This window comes from Scyliorhinus canicula, chromosome 6 (assembly GCF_902713615.1).
Source record: "Scyliorhinus canicula chromosome 6, sScyCan1.1, whole genome shotgun sequence".
NCBI lineage: Eukaryota > Metazoa > Chordata > Chondrichthyes > Carcharhiniformes > Scyliorhinidae > Scyliorhinus > Scyliorhinus canicula.
The window spans coordinates 92,675,205-92,689,409 of NC_052151.1; the positions used below are offsets into that span (position 1 = coordinate 92,675,205).

The following is a 14,205-nucleotide window of genomic DNA, read 5'->3' on the forward strand; positions in this document are numbered from 1 at the left end:
TCCAGGTGCAGTCTCACCAATGCGGAACTCCAGGTGCAGTCTCACCAATACAGTACTCCAGGTACAGTCTCAACAATGCCGCACTCCAGGTGCAGTCTCACCAATGCAGTACTCCAGGTGCAGTCTCACCAATACAGTACTCCAGATGCAGTCTCACCAATGTAGAACTCCAGGTGCAGTCTCACCAATGCAGTACTCCAGGTGCAGTCTCACCAATACAGTGCTCCAGATGCAGTCTCACCAATGTAGAACTCCAGGTGCAGTCTCACCAATGTAGAACTCCAGGTGCAGTCACACCAATGCAGTACTCCAGGTGCAGTCCCACCAATGCAGAACTCCAGGTGCAGTCTCACCAATGCAGAACTCCAGGTGCAGTCTCAACAATGCAGCACTCCAGGTGCAGTCTCACCAATGCAGTACTCCAGGTGCAGTCTCACAAATGCAGTACTCCAGGTGCAGTCTCACCAATACAGTACTCCAGATGCAGTCTCACCAATGTAGAACTCCAGGTGCAGTCACACCAATGTAGAATTTCAGGTGCAGTCTCACCAATGTAGAACTCCAGGTGCTGTATCACCAATGCAGTACTCCAGGTGCAGTCTCACCAATGTGGAACTCCAGGTGCAGTCTCACCAATGCAGTACTCCAGGTGCAGTTTCTCCCATGCAGAACTCCAGGTGCAGTCTCACCAATGCAGAACTCCAGGTGCAGTCTCACCAATGCAGTACTCCAGGTGCAGTCTCATCAATGCAGTACTCCAGGTGCAGTCTCACCAATGTGGAACTCCGGGTGCAGTCTCACCAATGCAGTACTCCAGGTGCAGTTTCTCCAATGCAGAACTCCAGGTGCAGTCTCACCAATGTAGAACTCCAGGTGCAGTCTCACCAATGCAGTACTCCAGGTGCAGTCTCACCAATACAGTGCTCCAGATGCAGTCTCGCCAATGTAGAACTCCAGGTGCAGTCTCACCAATGTAGAACTCCAGGTGCAGTCACACCAATGCAGTACTCCAGGTGCAGTCCCACCAATGCAGAACTCCAGGTGCAGTCTCACCAATGCAGAACTCCAGGTGCAGTCTCAACAATGCAGCACTCCAGGTGCAGTCTCACCAATGCAGTACTCCAGGTGCAGTCTCACAAATGCAGTACTCCAGGTGCAGTCTCACCAATACAGTACTCCAGATGCAGTCTCACCAATGTAGAACTCCAGGTGCAGTCACACCAATGTAGAATTTCAGGTGCAGTCTCACCAATGTTGAACTCCAGGTGCTGTATCACCAATGCAGTACTCCAGGTGCAGTCTCACCAATGTGGAACTCCAGGTGCAGTCTCACCAATGCAGTACTCCAGGTGCAGTTTCTCCAATGCAGAACTCCAGGTGCAGTCTCACCAATGCAGAACTCCAGGTGCAGTCTCACCAATGCAGAACTCCAGGTTCAGTCTCACCAGTGCAGTTCTCCAGGTGCAGTCTCACCAATGCAGAACTCCAGGTGCAGTTTCTCCAATGCGGAACTCCAGCTGCAGTCTCACCAATGCTTGGACGACCAAAAGTAACCATAGGAGGCAACAAAATGATTTGCAAAGGGGTGTTGCACGGAGTTATTTTGATTGAAGTTGGTAATTAAATGATTCATATACCCAAGAAAGTATATTTTATTTCACTCATTGTAAGAACTTAATCCTAATACATATTAAAATTAATACACCGAATGAAAATGTAAAAAATAAACTTCTTTTCTGATGCATCGGTTGCTTTCAATGACTTATCTGATGTAAAAAGAATGACGGCTCACTACGAGGTGAGAAGGGGACATAATGCTACTTGGATGTTTATCCATATTTGCTGTGATTTAGCAGTGAATCGCCCTCCTCTCAGAGCCTGAACACTGCTCCATACACTGGGGGTCGCCTTGGACAGGCGCGCGCTGACGTCGCCACTCTCTCTGGCGTCCGCTTTAAATGTTTGGTTTGCTTTTTGCATTGGAGTCCGAGCGGGGACACAGAGAGAGAGAGAGAGAGGCCAAGAGACGCCGCTGCGGCAACAGAACTCCGCTTCTCACTCAGGGCAGCGATGTTCGCCTACATTGGACACGATCACCCATGAAGCATCGTCTGCTTTCTACCTCGCCTGAACCCTGTTGGTAAATCCAGCCTTCGCCATGAGCTGTCTGGATGTTATGTACCAAGTGTATGGTCCCCAGCCTTATTTTACAGCAACTTACAGTCCTTACCACCATCAGGTAAGTTTAGAAAGTCGGCGGTGAAATAATCAATCATTTTTTAGATACTATTTACATATTATTCCACTAATTCATTCATTTGATTCAAATTAGCGGTTGACTTAAACGAAACACTAAAATGAATTTCTTAAAGGGTTTCGAACACTCCCTCTGGACATTAGGCTAGCCTAATGTTTTTTTTCTGGGAATATAGTCATGCCTTTTCTGGAAATACATTATGAAATTTTAACTTGTGCCGTTAGTGGACCTGCTTTCCCAGAACCTGATAAAGTTGCACCAACATTTGCAGAAGTGTTTGGTTTAAGCAGGGAGACAGTCTGTACCCCTTCTCATGACTACCGGTCAATATCCAACTCTGGAAACTGCGTGCATTTAAACTCCCGTTATTTCAGCTTTGTAGTAGTGATATCGTCCTGTGGCACTCATTTTGACACTACCAACTTTCCTGGGAATTCTATAACCTTCTCCACGTTTCTTTTGTTATTAATTAAAAATAAAGCCATCGATAATTACTGTGACCCAACCAGACATGCCCTGTTACTTGTACTTTTCATTTTCAGGACATTTTCAGACGAGTAAGCAATCACAATTCAATGAGGGACAATTATCATTTATTGCAAATTCCAAACTACAGGGTCGAAGCTTTAGATTTAGGCATTGCTGATACACTGGGTGCTAAGTGGCTCCACACAGCGCTGTGAATGTGGCTTTCCCTCTTATTTTGCAGAAACTAGCTTTTTACTCCAAAATGCAAGAAGCGGCGGACAGCACAAACATCAGCGGGTCATTTTCTGTGCACGGCTCTGCGATCAAAGAGGAAGAATCGCGCAGTGAAAAAGAGCGTCCACCCGAAGCGGAATACCTCAGCTCCCGATGCGTCCTGTTCACTTACTTCCAGGGTGACATTAGCAGTGTTGTTGATGAACATTTTACAAGGGCACTGAGCCAGCCCAGCAGTTACTCTCCCGCCAGCAGCGGCTCCAAACCTTCAAGAGGCAGCGCCAGTTCTTGGAGAGGTGGGTTCAGTGAAAGCGGCAGTCAGCGGCCGATATCCGGCTGTTCGCGGGCACGGCCACTGGTACCCCCCCCCCCCCCCCCAAATCCCGCTTCAAATCTTCCAAAGCATACATTTGATTTCAATTACTAGATTAGTGATCGTTGCAATTACTGACATTGGCTGTCAAATTGAGGGACTTTTGCGGGACACTTTGGAATGTCTTGTTCTAGTTGGAAATTACACCTAATTTTCGCACCAATAAACATTAATAACAGGACGCAGTGAGTTAGATGTTAGATTGGTTAGGAATGTTAACAGATTGCAGAATGCAGCCTAAACACAGCGAGATCTATTTCGTCTTTTCACTCATCGTGTCTTTGATCCGGCGCCGATAAATTAGAAATGGGGACAATCGCAAGTACGCTCTTGACAGTAAACAAGGGTTGGGGCGGCTTGGCCAGTAGACACCGGCACCTTATCTTGGTTGTAAATCACAGCGGAAGATCCATGATTGATTTCATTCCGTCTGTTTCACCCAATTAGATTGCTCTGTTAGACCGAATGTAAATTGCATTGTTTTTTTTTACAAATTACCGAAATTCACCATTTTTGGTTCATTTTTGCCATTTGACTTGTCTGGTGTTGGTGCAATGGAATGATGGCTTTCGGGCACATCTTAAATTACAGTTTCACTAAATTCTGTGCAACCTCAGCCCACTTCCTGCAGATTGCCACACAGCCCCACTTGCACCAAAAGGGTGTCAGCGAGTTGCGCGCCATTGTGTACTTTTTAATTGGAATCAACGCAGATTGTTAAAGTTTGGGTTTTGAGTTCACATTTGTGCATATTGCTCTCACGCTGAGCTGATTCTGAGCTCTTCATGACAGTCGCTTGAAGTTATTCTCAACATTCAAATAACAAAAAATACTGACCAATTCTAAAGTTTGAAATCGAAAATACTGTAAGGCCGCAGTTTTCTTTGGTGTTTCAATTTCTCAAGTGAGTCACATTATTAAGTACCTCTTCAGTGCACAGTATCCCTCAAATAAATTTGACCTCGTTATAGGAAAGCCACAGAATACTTCGATTTCACTAGAACTAGTTTTTGTAACGTGTTTTGCTGCAGCTGTCTCCAATGAAGTAGGGTCGCTTCAAACGCAAAACATTTCTTTAAACAAGTGCGGAGGGTATTTTGACAAGTAAAAGAGTGGTATTTTGAAATTTAGTTGCCGAAAGAGATTATATTTATGTTATCAATGGAGCCTTTCCATCAAGTTAAGGGGGTGTGGAAAATAATTGTGATTGTTTTACAATAAATTATCTGCACAAAGTAATGTGGAATCTGTTATTCTAATTGTTTATTGTGGGAATGTACATAGTTTGTTTTTTTAATGATTTTAATTGAAGTTTCTGTACCAGTGGCATGTACATCACTGTTGCTGATAATTGTTGATCATTCCATTTTTTCTTCTTTATTTCCAGAGGGAGCCTTCCCAATGAACCAACGGAGTTTCCCTCCTTCTTTCTGGAACAGTGCTTATCAACCCTCCATGTCAGCCAGCCTAAGTAGCAGTCTTGGCAATGCCCTGGCTGGAGCTCCCACTGAGCTGCCCTTTGGAGCTGACCCATATTCAAGTGCCACTCTGCACACCCATCTACACCAAGGAGCTCCTGAGCCCTGGCACCACCATCATTACTCATTGGGCAGTGCCATCAATACACAGAGCTCTGTCTACACACGGCCCAGCATGCATGATGTATACGGGATGGGTACATCTTTTGACCCACGCTACAGTTCACTGTTAGTGCCATCAGTGAGGCCACATCGGCTTCCTCCTGTCCCTACGCCCCAGTGTGATCTGACCAAGAGTGACACTGCCTCTGCATGGACCACAGGGGCTTTCACAGGGCCCACCAGTGACATGAGCCAAACCCTCAACCTCAATGTGGATGCAGGTAAATACTTCCAAAGAGAGTGCATGCAGAAATCAAGAAATGGAAAAGGTTTCAAAAGCTGAAATTGTTTGTTGTCTGTAAAAGTTGAATAAAGCTGTATCAGGTGAGAGAAGTACTTAGAAGTACACACTGTTGCAGAGAAAAGTGGTCACTCCTTGGTGAGTTCAATAAAGATGAAAGAATCTGCAATGGTTCTATTTGTAGATACACCACCCAGTGCAGAGTCAAGCTGTACAGATCAGAAAAGGCTCAAGTTCAATGCCTATATTGTTTATTCATTCAAGGAATGGACATTGTTGGCAAGGCAGGCATTTGTTGCACATTTCCAATTCCTCTTGAGAAGGTGGCCCAGAACCGCCTTCTAAAACTGCTGCAGTCAAACTTGTGTAGGTACCCCCACAGTGCTATTCAGGAGGGTGTTCCAGGATTTGTGATCCAGCGACAGTGTAGGAATGGCAATATCATTCCAAGTCAGGATGGTGTGTGACTTGGAAAGGGAACTTTCAGGTGGTGGTGTTCCCATGCATTGGCTGCCCTTATCCTTCTGGATGGTAGAGGCTGTGGGTTCAGAAAATCTTATTGAATGAGCGTTGGTGAGTTTCTCCAGTGTATCTTGTATATGGTTGCTGGTGGTGAAGAGATTGAATGCTTAAGATGATGGATGAGGTGCCAATCAAGCAGACTGCTTTGTCCTGGATGGTGTTGAGCTTCTGGGGTGTTTGGGAGCTGCACTCATCCAGGCAAGTGGAGAGTTTTCCATCGCACTCCTAACTTGTGCCTTGTGTATGGTAGACAGGCTTTGGGAGACCAAAGATGATTTACCCGCCTCAGAGTTCAAAGTTAAATTCAGCCAAGGTGCTTGTGGGGTGTCAAGACTAGCCTCAGTGCCCTCGGGTAGAGATCGATCCCTGCTGAAAGTCACAGAGCTCAATTTGTGAGATGAAACTAGCATTTGATACAAATGCAGTGTGTCTTCTAATGAAGTAGCACACTTAAATTTATTGTCTGAGTTCAGGCATGGCAAATGTTTTGTCAGGAATGAAAGAATGGTTGGCACCTAGAAAACTATAGTCCAACATGAGTCAGCCCCTTTAATGAGAAAAGTAAAACAATTGCCAGGACTCTATTACATACTATTATATATCCTCCTGATGGCCAGCCGTTGGCTCCAGGCTATGAAACATTCAGTGAGGTTGTTCTGTAATTTATTTTGGAAATATTACTCAGCCGCATTGTTCATAACGGGGAAAAGTCAAAGTGACTTGCATTGCTTTGAACCCAGATAGTCCACTACCATCTAGATTAGGACCAAAACATTGAGCAGCTTACTAACTACAGTTTTAGTTTCACTGCAAAACGAAAAAGATGAATCAGAAATGACACTGATTTGGTGACACAGGATAGTGTTTTAAATGCCTGAAGCTTACAAGCAGACAATTGCAAAAGGTAAAGACCTGTACATTTTTGAGGTCTTATGCTAATGAAAGAATAAGTTAAGAATAAATTAACAAGGCTGCACTGAGGAAATAAATTGTGTAGGACAGTTAATTTGCCATTTGGGATGACCAAGATCATTGCGGTCTCACTTAATCAATTAATTTTCTGAGCTTCTATTGGAGGCTGGCTGTCAGACCTTCCATTATTATGATCATCAACATTTTCTAAGGAACTCTGTTTAACAGCAAGGGAATATTCTGTAACACTGGGTTGCAGGTTGTGGGATAAATTGACAGAAAAAGGATTTTAATTAAATATAATAGTGTTTTACAATATTAATATTTGTGCAGAATACAGTACAGCAACCCATCCAAGCATTTCAACAATTAAATAGAATTAAAGGTTTACACATTGTTTGATTTAAAGATTTATTCATCATCTGACTGCCATGATAACATTACTATTTTATTGTAATTTGAAACAAACCTGTTGGACTTTAACCTGGTGTTGTAAGGCCTCTTACTGTGCTCACCCCAGTCCAACGCCGGCATCTCCACATCATTACTATTTTATGTTCACATACCAGACATGTATTGTCATTTAATATATATTTTGACGTTTTCTTTTATTCTGCTTTTATTGTTTACATCCTTAATATGGATATCAGCTGAAGGTGAAAGTAATAATGTATGATATTGGATGTATTTTAAATCCCTTCATGTGAACTCCAGTATTAGGAATTTGTGAAATAACACATTTTTCAAACATTCCCAGTCTGCATTATAGTCTAAGAGTGTGTCTGTTGCGAAACAATTAAACGTTTTTGCATTCGTAGTAAATCATCCCATCAGGGTATAGACTGAAAATCTACATTTAAGAGCAGTAAAATAAAACAGAAAATGCTGGAAAAAATACAGTAGGTCTAACAGCATCTGTGGAGAGAGACACAGAGTTAACGTTTCGAGTCTGTACGACTTCTTCAGAGAAGCCCGTTACGCGGGAATTAAAATGGGCCTCTTCAGAAGTAAATCAAACCTAGATTTGGAAAAATAAGTCAGGTAACTATATTCATGGATGGGTCTCTGGTATTAACTGATTGAGGGAGGCTACACATTCATGATCATAGATAGCCTTTATTGGGTAAGCTGAAATAACCTGAAAAGGGACCCGTGGCCTTGATTCAAATAAATTTAACAAAGAGTTGCAAGGTTTTGTATTAGTAGAGGCATGAGTAGCAAATATTTATGCAATTGTGGCAACCTTTACTTTTCCGATTAGATTTATAAATGAAGATCAACTTTGATGGTGTCAGGAACAATAATGCTCAGTATTGTTTGTGCTATATAAAGCCTCTTTGCAAACTACAATACGTGTCACAATGAAAAGAAATCCTTGCTAGTATTAGTTGCTAAAAAGTGTGTTATTGAAAACCTGTGACTTAAAAGTGTTAATTTGTAGAAGAAAGGTTACCAGTAAAGGAAAGAACGATAAAACCTTGAGAGATGAATTGTTCATCCTTCAAAATTGTGCTGATCAATATCATATCGTTTCATCTGAAAAATAAAAACAGTGTGCTATGAGCAAGGAAAGCAAGGTTGTGTGCTAATCAAATCATGAAGCTTTGATTTAACAAAATTGTGTTGTTTATAAAGTGATCCAGGTAATTAAAGTGATATGCTTTCACTGACTTTCCAATAAACTTGGATTATCTTTGCTCTGATCAAATTTTTACTTTCTTAAATGATAGACCATATGTAGAATCTTAATGAATTAGCTTGGTTAGAGAAAAAACCTGATCTTATACAATGGACCATCATTATTACCTTGAGGCAAATACTTTACATTCCAATAATTGTCTATTTTATTATGTCATTGTACTGAAATCATTAGGACCACCTTTACATTTTGTATCACTCAACATTTAATGACCAATTTTAGCTTTGTGTGCCAGAAGTACATGTCAGGAATATGGGCCCATAAATCATGTGTGTTTTCAAATTTCTTATTTACAGTTCTTGTGCACAAAATCTGTGTTAGGAAAACTAAAGTTGAACATATGCCCTCTAGTTTGATCTTGTACTTCCAGCTGCACCTAACATTAATGCAAAGAAGGTCTGTGCATCTAAGTGTTGGAAGCTTACAGGCTCTGCTCAACCAGAGCCTAATTTTTTAATTTTAAGAAGGAACAGGAATATCAGAATGATCAGAGATGTCCAGTTTTTGCTAACATTAACAAAAACATTTAAAGTGAGTCCATAATGATGTCAAGGGAAGCAAAGGGCATTTTTAATATGGCTAATACGGGACCGGATCCATATTTGACCAAGCAATTACTAAAGCTAGTCTCATACCTGTGGCTTTAATGTGCACATGGGTTCAAACCAACTCCTAATTAATATTGCAACTTTCACAATGATGCACACTCAAAACAACTTCACATCTGGGTAATATAAGTGCATATTCAGTGCAATACTGTTACATTAGATGGTTCATATCACCTTACCACGTTTAATTGGCTTAAATTCAAACCTAGATTTAATTATTTTGAATGGAATTATTGTTAAAGCTAACATTCAATTATTTTAAATGTATGCTATTGCTGCGTGCAAAGGTTTTTACTGCCAGCAGCCAGTGTCAGCCTCAGATATTCCAAAGTCAGCTAAAGCAAGGGCTAGATGCTCTAATTTTGCTGGCGCAATGGTGTCCCTTAATCCCAATCTCAGAGGAGTGCCTCCTGATGCACACTGGTCATTCTAAGGCCTTAGCATGATATTTTGTGCCAGAGTATGAATAGCGCATGCCATTGAGTTATTTGGGAATTATGTCATGGCCACTTATTGAAGTTATTTTATGTAGAATTTGGCAGTTGACATAGAAAGAAGATATGTGTCCAATTAGCCTAGGCTGGATTCAAGCCCAAGCCTCATGTGAAAATCTCGTGTAATAATAGTGGGAGGTCTTGTGGGAGCAGTGGGAACTTTGGAGGAACGTCAGTTTCTAGTCCCACTTCATGACTTGATAGCCACAGATGCTGCCTGTATAACGTGGCCAAATTAGTGCTTCACTGATGTACTCTTTGGGGAAGGAAATCTGCCATCCTTGTCTTACCTGGTCTGGCCTACATATGACTTCAGACCCACAGCAAAGTAGTTGACTCTTAAATACCCTCAGAAACCACCCAATTCGAGGAAAATTCGGAATGGGCAACCGATGCTGACTCGGCCAGCAGACTCCACATCCCCTGAACGAATAAAAAATAGGTTGATTATTAACCTGTAAATCCTTCCATTATGCCTGGTGGCCGTCAGTGAGAACTGGAGAGTTTTCTGATCAGCCATAATGCAGAAGGCAATGGTAAACCACCGCAGCACTTTGCCGAGCATAATCATGAGCAAATCCAATTGAAGTCCAACACCCTCTTAGAACATGGTACCTGAAGGAGGAAGCGGATTAACACACTGCTATTCGGTCCTAGCGTTACGTATCTGATGTATGTAACTTGTTCACATTTCCCACTACTTGCAATTTGATGGCAGGTCCCAATCTATCCACGGCCAATTAAATGGTTCTGTTAAAGGTATATCTTTGCCCGATATGATTCCACTCTACAAGATGAAACGACAGAGGTACAGCTACAGATGGTGTGGGCTGAATTACATTGTCTGCGTGTAAGATTGCATACACATAAGTGCACGCATGTGTATTTTCCCACCAATGCAGCCCTATTAGACTTTACAAATGCACTAACTATCCCCATGCATTAATATGCATTATTGACAATTGTCTCAGCTTTCTGCGATTGACAGACTCGAACTGTAAATTGTCGGGGGAAATGTTTCGATAAATGGAAAAAATAGACGCCGCGGAAATCATGTTACCTATTTCTAACAATCGACACATTTAAGAGCAGATTGATTGGAAAATATCGAAGTCAGAAAGTAAAGCAGAACTAGGGGCGAGTGGAGCGTTTAATATTAACTGTCCCGATTGAATGAATAGAGCTCCACACCTCCACTTGCATTGCGCTGGTTGCACAATCATCTATTGAAGCTGCCTAAAGAAGTTTAAAATTGCAATCGGAATGACTTAATTAAGAGGAATTGCAGACCTTCTTTCCAACAGCGGAGATTTCGCTGTTCGAGAAAAGAATTTCACTTTTCGGCCCGTCAGGTTATCAATATCAAATCCCACCAATCATTGAGCAAATGTTACATTTTGAAATGTACTGAATTAGAGAAAGGCAGCAATGTTGTTGAGTATGCAGCGGACGCGTGTGTCTCGCAATATAGTCCATCCTCACACTATTGTTTAAGACAGTTAATTTACTACAAGAATGAAAGTCGCTGTGAACACAGTAATGTTCTTCAGCAGATGTATTAAAAGAGGCAAGTTTACAACACGCACTAAGTACAGCGCATGCAGAGAGCAGCGCTGTCTGTGCTGTGGGATAAAAAGGTGCACCAAATGCTTGGACATGTTTACAGCATTTTCAGCATAGCTAGATATCTAATCTATCTTAATACCTGTGTCAATTCCAGTAGGAATGTGCTTTGATACCACTGAGACACATGTCCATCGTTTCCAGCAGGCATTCTTTTACAGGCGTGTTCAACCATCAATCTGAACTCCAGACAATGGAGGTCATTTTAGCCACGTCGAAATGTTAAATTACCACAGGGTGGGAAAAGGCTATCAACTCGCCTCGCGACGCTTCATTCCATTAAACTCGCTAAATAAATCTGTTATGATGGGTATTTCCAGGCGAACACAGCTCTATTAGACTTGAAACACGGAAACACTGTAGCACAGTGGTTAGCATTGAGGCTTCACAGCGCCAGGGTGCTGGGTTCAATTCCCGGTCCCAGGTTCAATTCCGGGCCTGGGTCACTGGGTGCAGAATCTGCATGTTCTCCCTGTGTCTGGTGGGTTTCCTCCCACAAGTGCCGAAAGATGTGCTTGTTAGGCAATTTGGACATTCTGAATTCTCCCTCTGTGTACCCGAACAGGCGCCAGAATGTGGCGACTAGGGGCTTTTCACAGTAACTTCATTGCAGTGTTAATGTAAACCTACTTGTGACAATGAAGATTATTATTCTTAACGCTTGTAACTGGCAGCATCAAAACTGGGGAAGAGTTCTTCCCATGATGGTTAACAAGATGTTCTGTTCCTCTAGGGGCTGGTGCGCATCTTATTTGATTTGAATGATTTATGCGGGGTAGGGTGAAGTTTCTCTCTATCTTACTATTTCAATGCTTTATTTGTTCTAACCTTCAGAGCACAGCTCTGGTTCTATATCTCTGTCCCTGTTCTGCTCATACATCCTTTTCCACTTCTTTTGCCTTTTTTTTACATTCTCAGGTCTGGCGCACCAGGAAAAAAACAAGGATCTGTACTGGTTTTAGAGCACACAGCACCTACCTCGCTCGGCTCCCCCTGTATTTGCTACCTGAAACGTTTCCCTTCTCCTATTGTACAGTGTGTAACAGATTTTGATCTCGGTTTCAGCTCGCCGTTACTCCCTATGTGGTGGACCCTGTTAAGCTGAATGTTTTTACACAGCAAAACGCTTCAATCAAAAAAAAATAAAAACAATTGTTTTTCAAACTACAAACTTGTCGAACAGTCGGTGGGCAAGACTGGTCGAAGCTTAAAGACGTGACAGCGACCTTTGAAAGGCCACACCTTGAACCTCTGAGGAACATTGTGAGAAGGAGCGCTTTCGGAAGCGGGTGGATTTGAATACCCTTTCAGAAATGCAATCGTTCTTTTTGAAAACACACACGCACACATCTCCGAACCAAATTCTGCTTCGATCCAATGGATGTGTCGGGGGGGGGGGGGGGGGTTTCAAGACATCGGCAGCCTGGGCATTTCTAAAGAGGACGAGCTGTCCGGGTTGCGGGGGGGGGGGGGGGGGGTCATTAATAAAATGCTCGGAGATGTTGTTTCAATGTTTATAGTGAGAGAAGCACGAAAGGTGGGGGAAGAGATGGTAAATTCATCCCAAAGGCCGAAAACAGTTAAGAATGCAGCACCGCCGCAGACTGGTGGATTAGCTCTGGGAGGGACCGGCATTGATTCTGTCCTCAACGTTACTCGGCGATTAAGAACCCATTTAAACTTGCATACATGCCCCCCCCCCCCCCCCCCCACCCCCGCTTGAAGGGGAGCAGCTGCCTGGGACAACTGTGCAAACTGCTGGCCTCCCAGTGAGAGGGTTCCGCACTGAGTGTGGGAGCTGACACAAGTGGACCACGCTGAAAGGGAGAGAGCTAAGCAATGGTCTCCGCAAGATGCAAAGGAAAGCGTGGCCGGGGCAAGGGGAGGTGGGTGTGTGGTGGGGGGGGGGGGGGGGGGGGGGAGGAACCAGAAGTGAATTTCAGTTTCCAGCAGCATTTTTGTGACAGATGACCTCCAGTTGATGAATTCTGAGCGTGTTTTTTTGCTGTTGCTGTTTTTAGCTGTTTTGTAACTGTCAGAAAAAGGACCGCCGAATGGAAAAGTAGTTTTAAAAAGTACCTCTGTAAAAATAGATTGTATAAAATTTTACTCTTTTGAGAAGGCGACGCTCGTTTTTTTTTTTAATGTGAATATTTGTTAAGTTTATTTCAATGTTTGTTCATTCATTAAACTTTGCTGTTTGAGAAAGTGAATTGAAGCCGGGGAGTTGCATTCTGAACGGTTGCTGCCACTTGAGGAGGAAGGTAGTAAGTTGGTTGGGGTTCACAGTCAAAAGTCGTGCATTCCAAGATCTATACCCGGAGACTGGTTATTTCTGGCTGGTTTGTTTGAGCTGCAATCCCAGCGGTTTAAGGGACAATAAATTGAGAATGAGATGTGTCAGACAGAAATGAGCGAGGGTGAGTGACCGTACTCCAGCGAGACGAGGTGCCCTTTATAACAGGGAAGTTAACCAGCCCGACCCCCCGTAACACACCCTGCACTATGGGCAACATAAACATCCTTACTTTCTCCACATTACGGCAGTCTTATTCCTCTCCACGTGTACCTGTTTTGGCAGAAGGTTTAGAATATGTCTGCTAGTTCTCAGTATTTGGGTATAAAATGGTGAGAATTACTTTGGTGTTTTAGCTTCACAATCTCGCCGTGATAACCCCCCTCCACACACACACACACACACACCCCTGTCCAAATGTTTATAGCCCCAGAGATGCTATTTACCTAGATCCCTCGCACACTCACACCGACTTTTCAAACTGTTTAGCCCAGCTCCGTGACTTCGCCCCTTTAACTGTGGCCAGTAAAGAGGCAGAGAGACCCATCTTCGATGCTTCCGTTTCCTTCTCTCGCACTGGAATTACTGAAATAGCTGAGTAATTTGCAACACTTTCTAATTTCTGGAACAGGGGAGAAGCAGTGGCTGCGGCCTAATTGAGTAGAGGCAGTATATATATATATATATATGCGCGTGTGTGTGTTTAAGGCCTGCCATGCACTGATAAATACGGACTGGTTCAATATGCGATTTCTGTATTTAAATTACAGCTCTGCGGCGGTCAGCCGACAATTTTCCGCCAATCCCACACCCATAGTCGCAAAATCGCGAGCTCTCC

The 14,205-nt window shown here is 43.1% G+C and overlaps 1 protein-coding gene across 2 annotated transcripts; it reads left to right on the top strand.

The window, feature by feature from the left end:
- Window positions 1-1,991: 1,991 nt before the first annotated feature.
- On the top strand, window positions 1,992-12,456 carry vgll2a (vestigial-like family member 2a). 2 transcript variants are annotated; one of them, XM_038799664.1, is made up of 4 exons: window positions 1,992-2,239; window positions 2,967-3,255; window positions 4,720-5,193; window positions 11,990-12,456. In XM_038799664.1, exons 1-4 carry the CDS (start codon window positions 2,159-2,161, stop codon window positions 12,031-12,033), a joined length of 888 nt encoding a protein of 295 aa, XP_038655592.1. In that variant the 5' UTR covers window positions 1,992-2,158; the 3' UTR covers window positions 12,034-12,456. The 2 variants fall into 2 exon arrangements, with proteins under 2 accessions (XP_038655592.1, XP_038655593.1); XM_038799665.1 differs by having other exon boundaries at window positions 12,137-12,456.
- The last annotated feature ends 1,749 nt before the right edge of the window (window positions 12,457-14,205 follow it).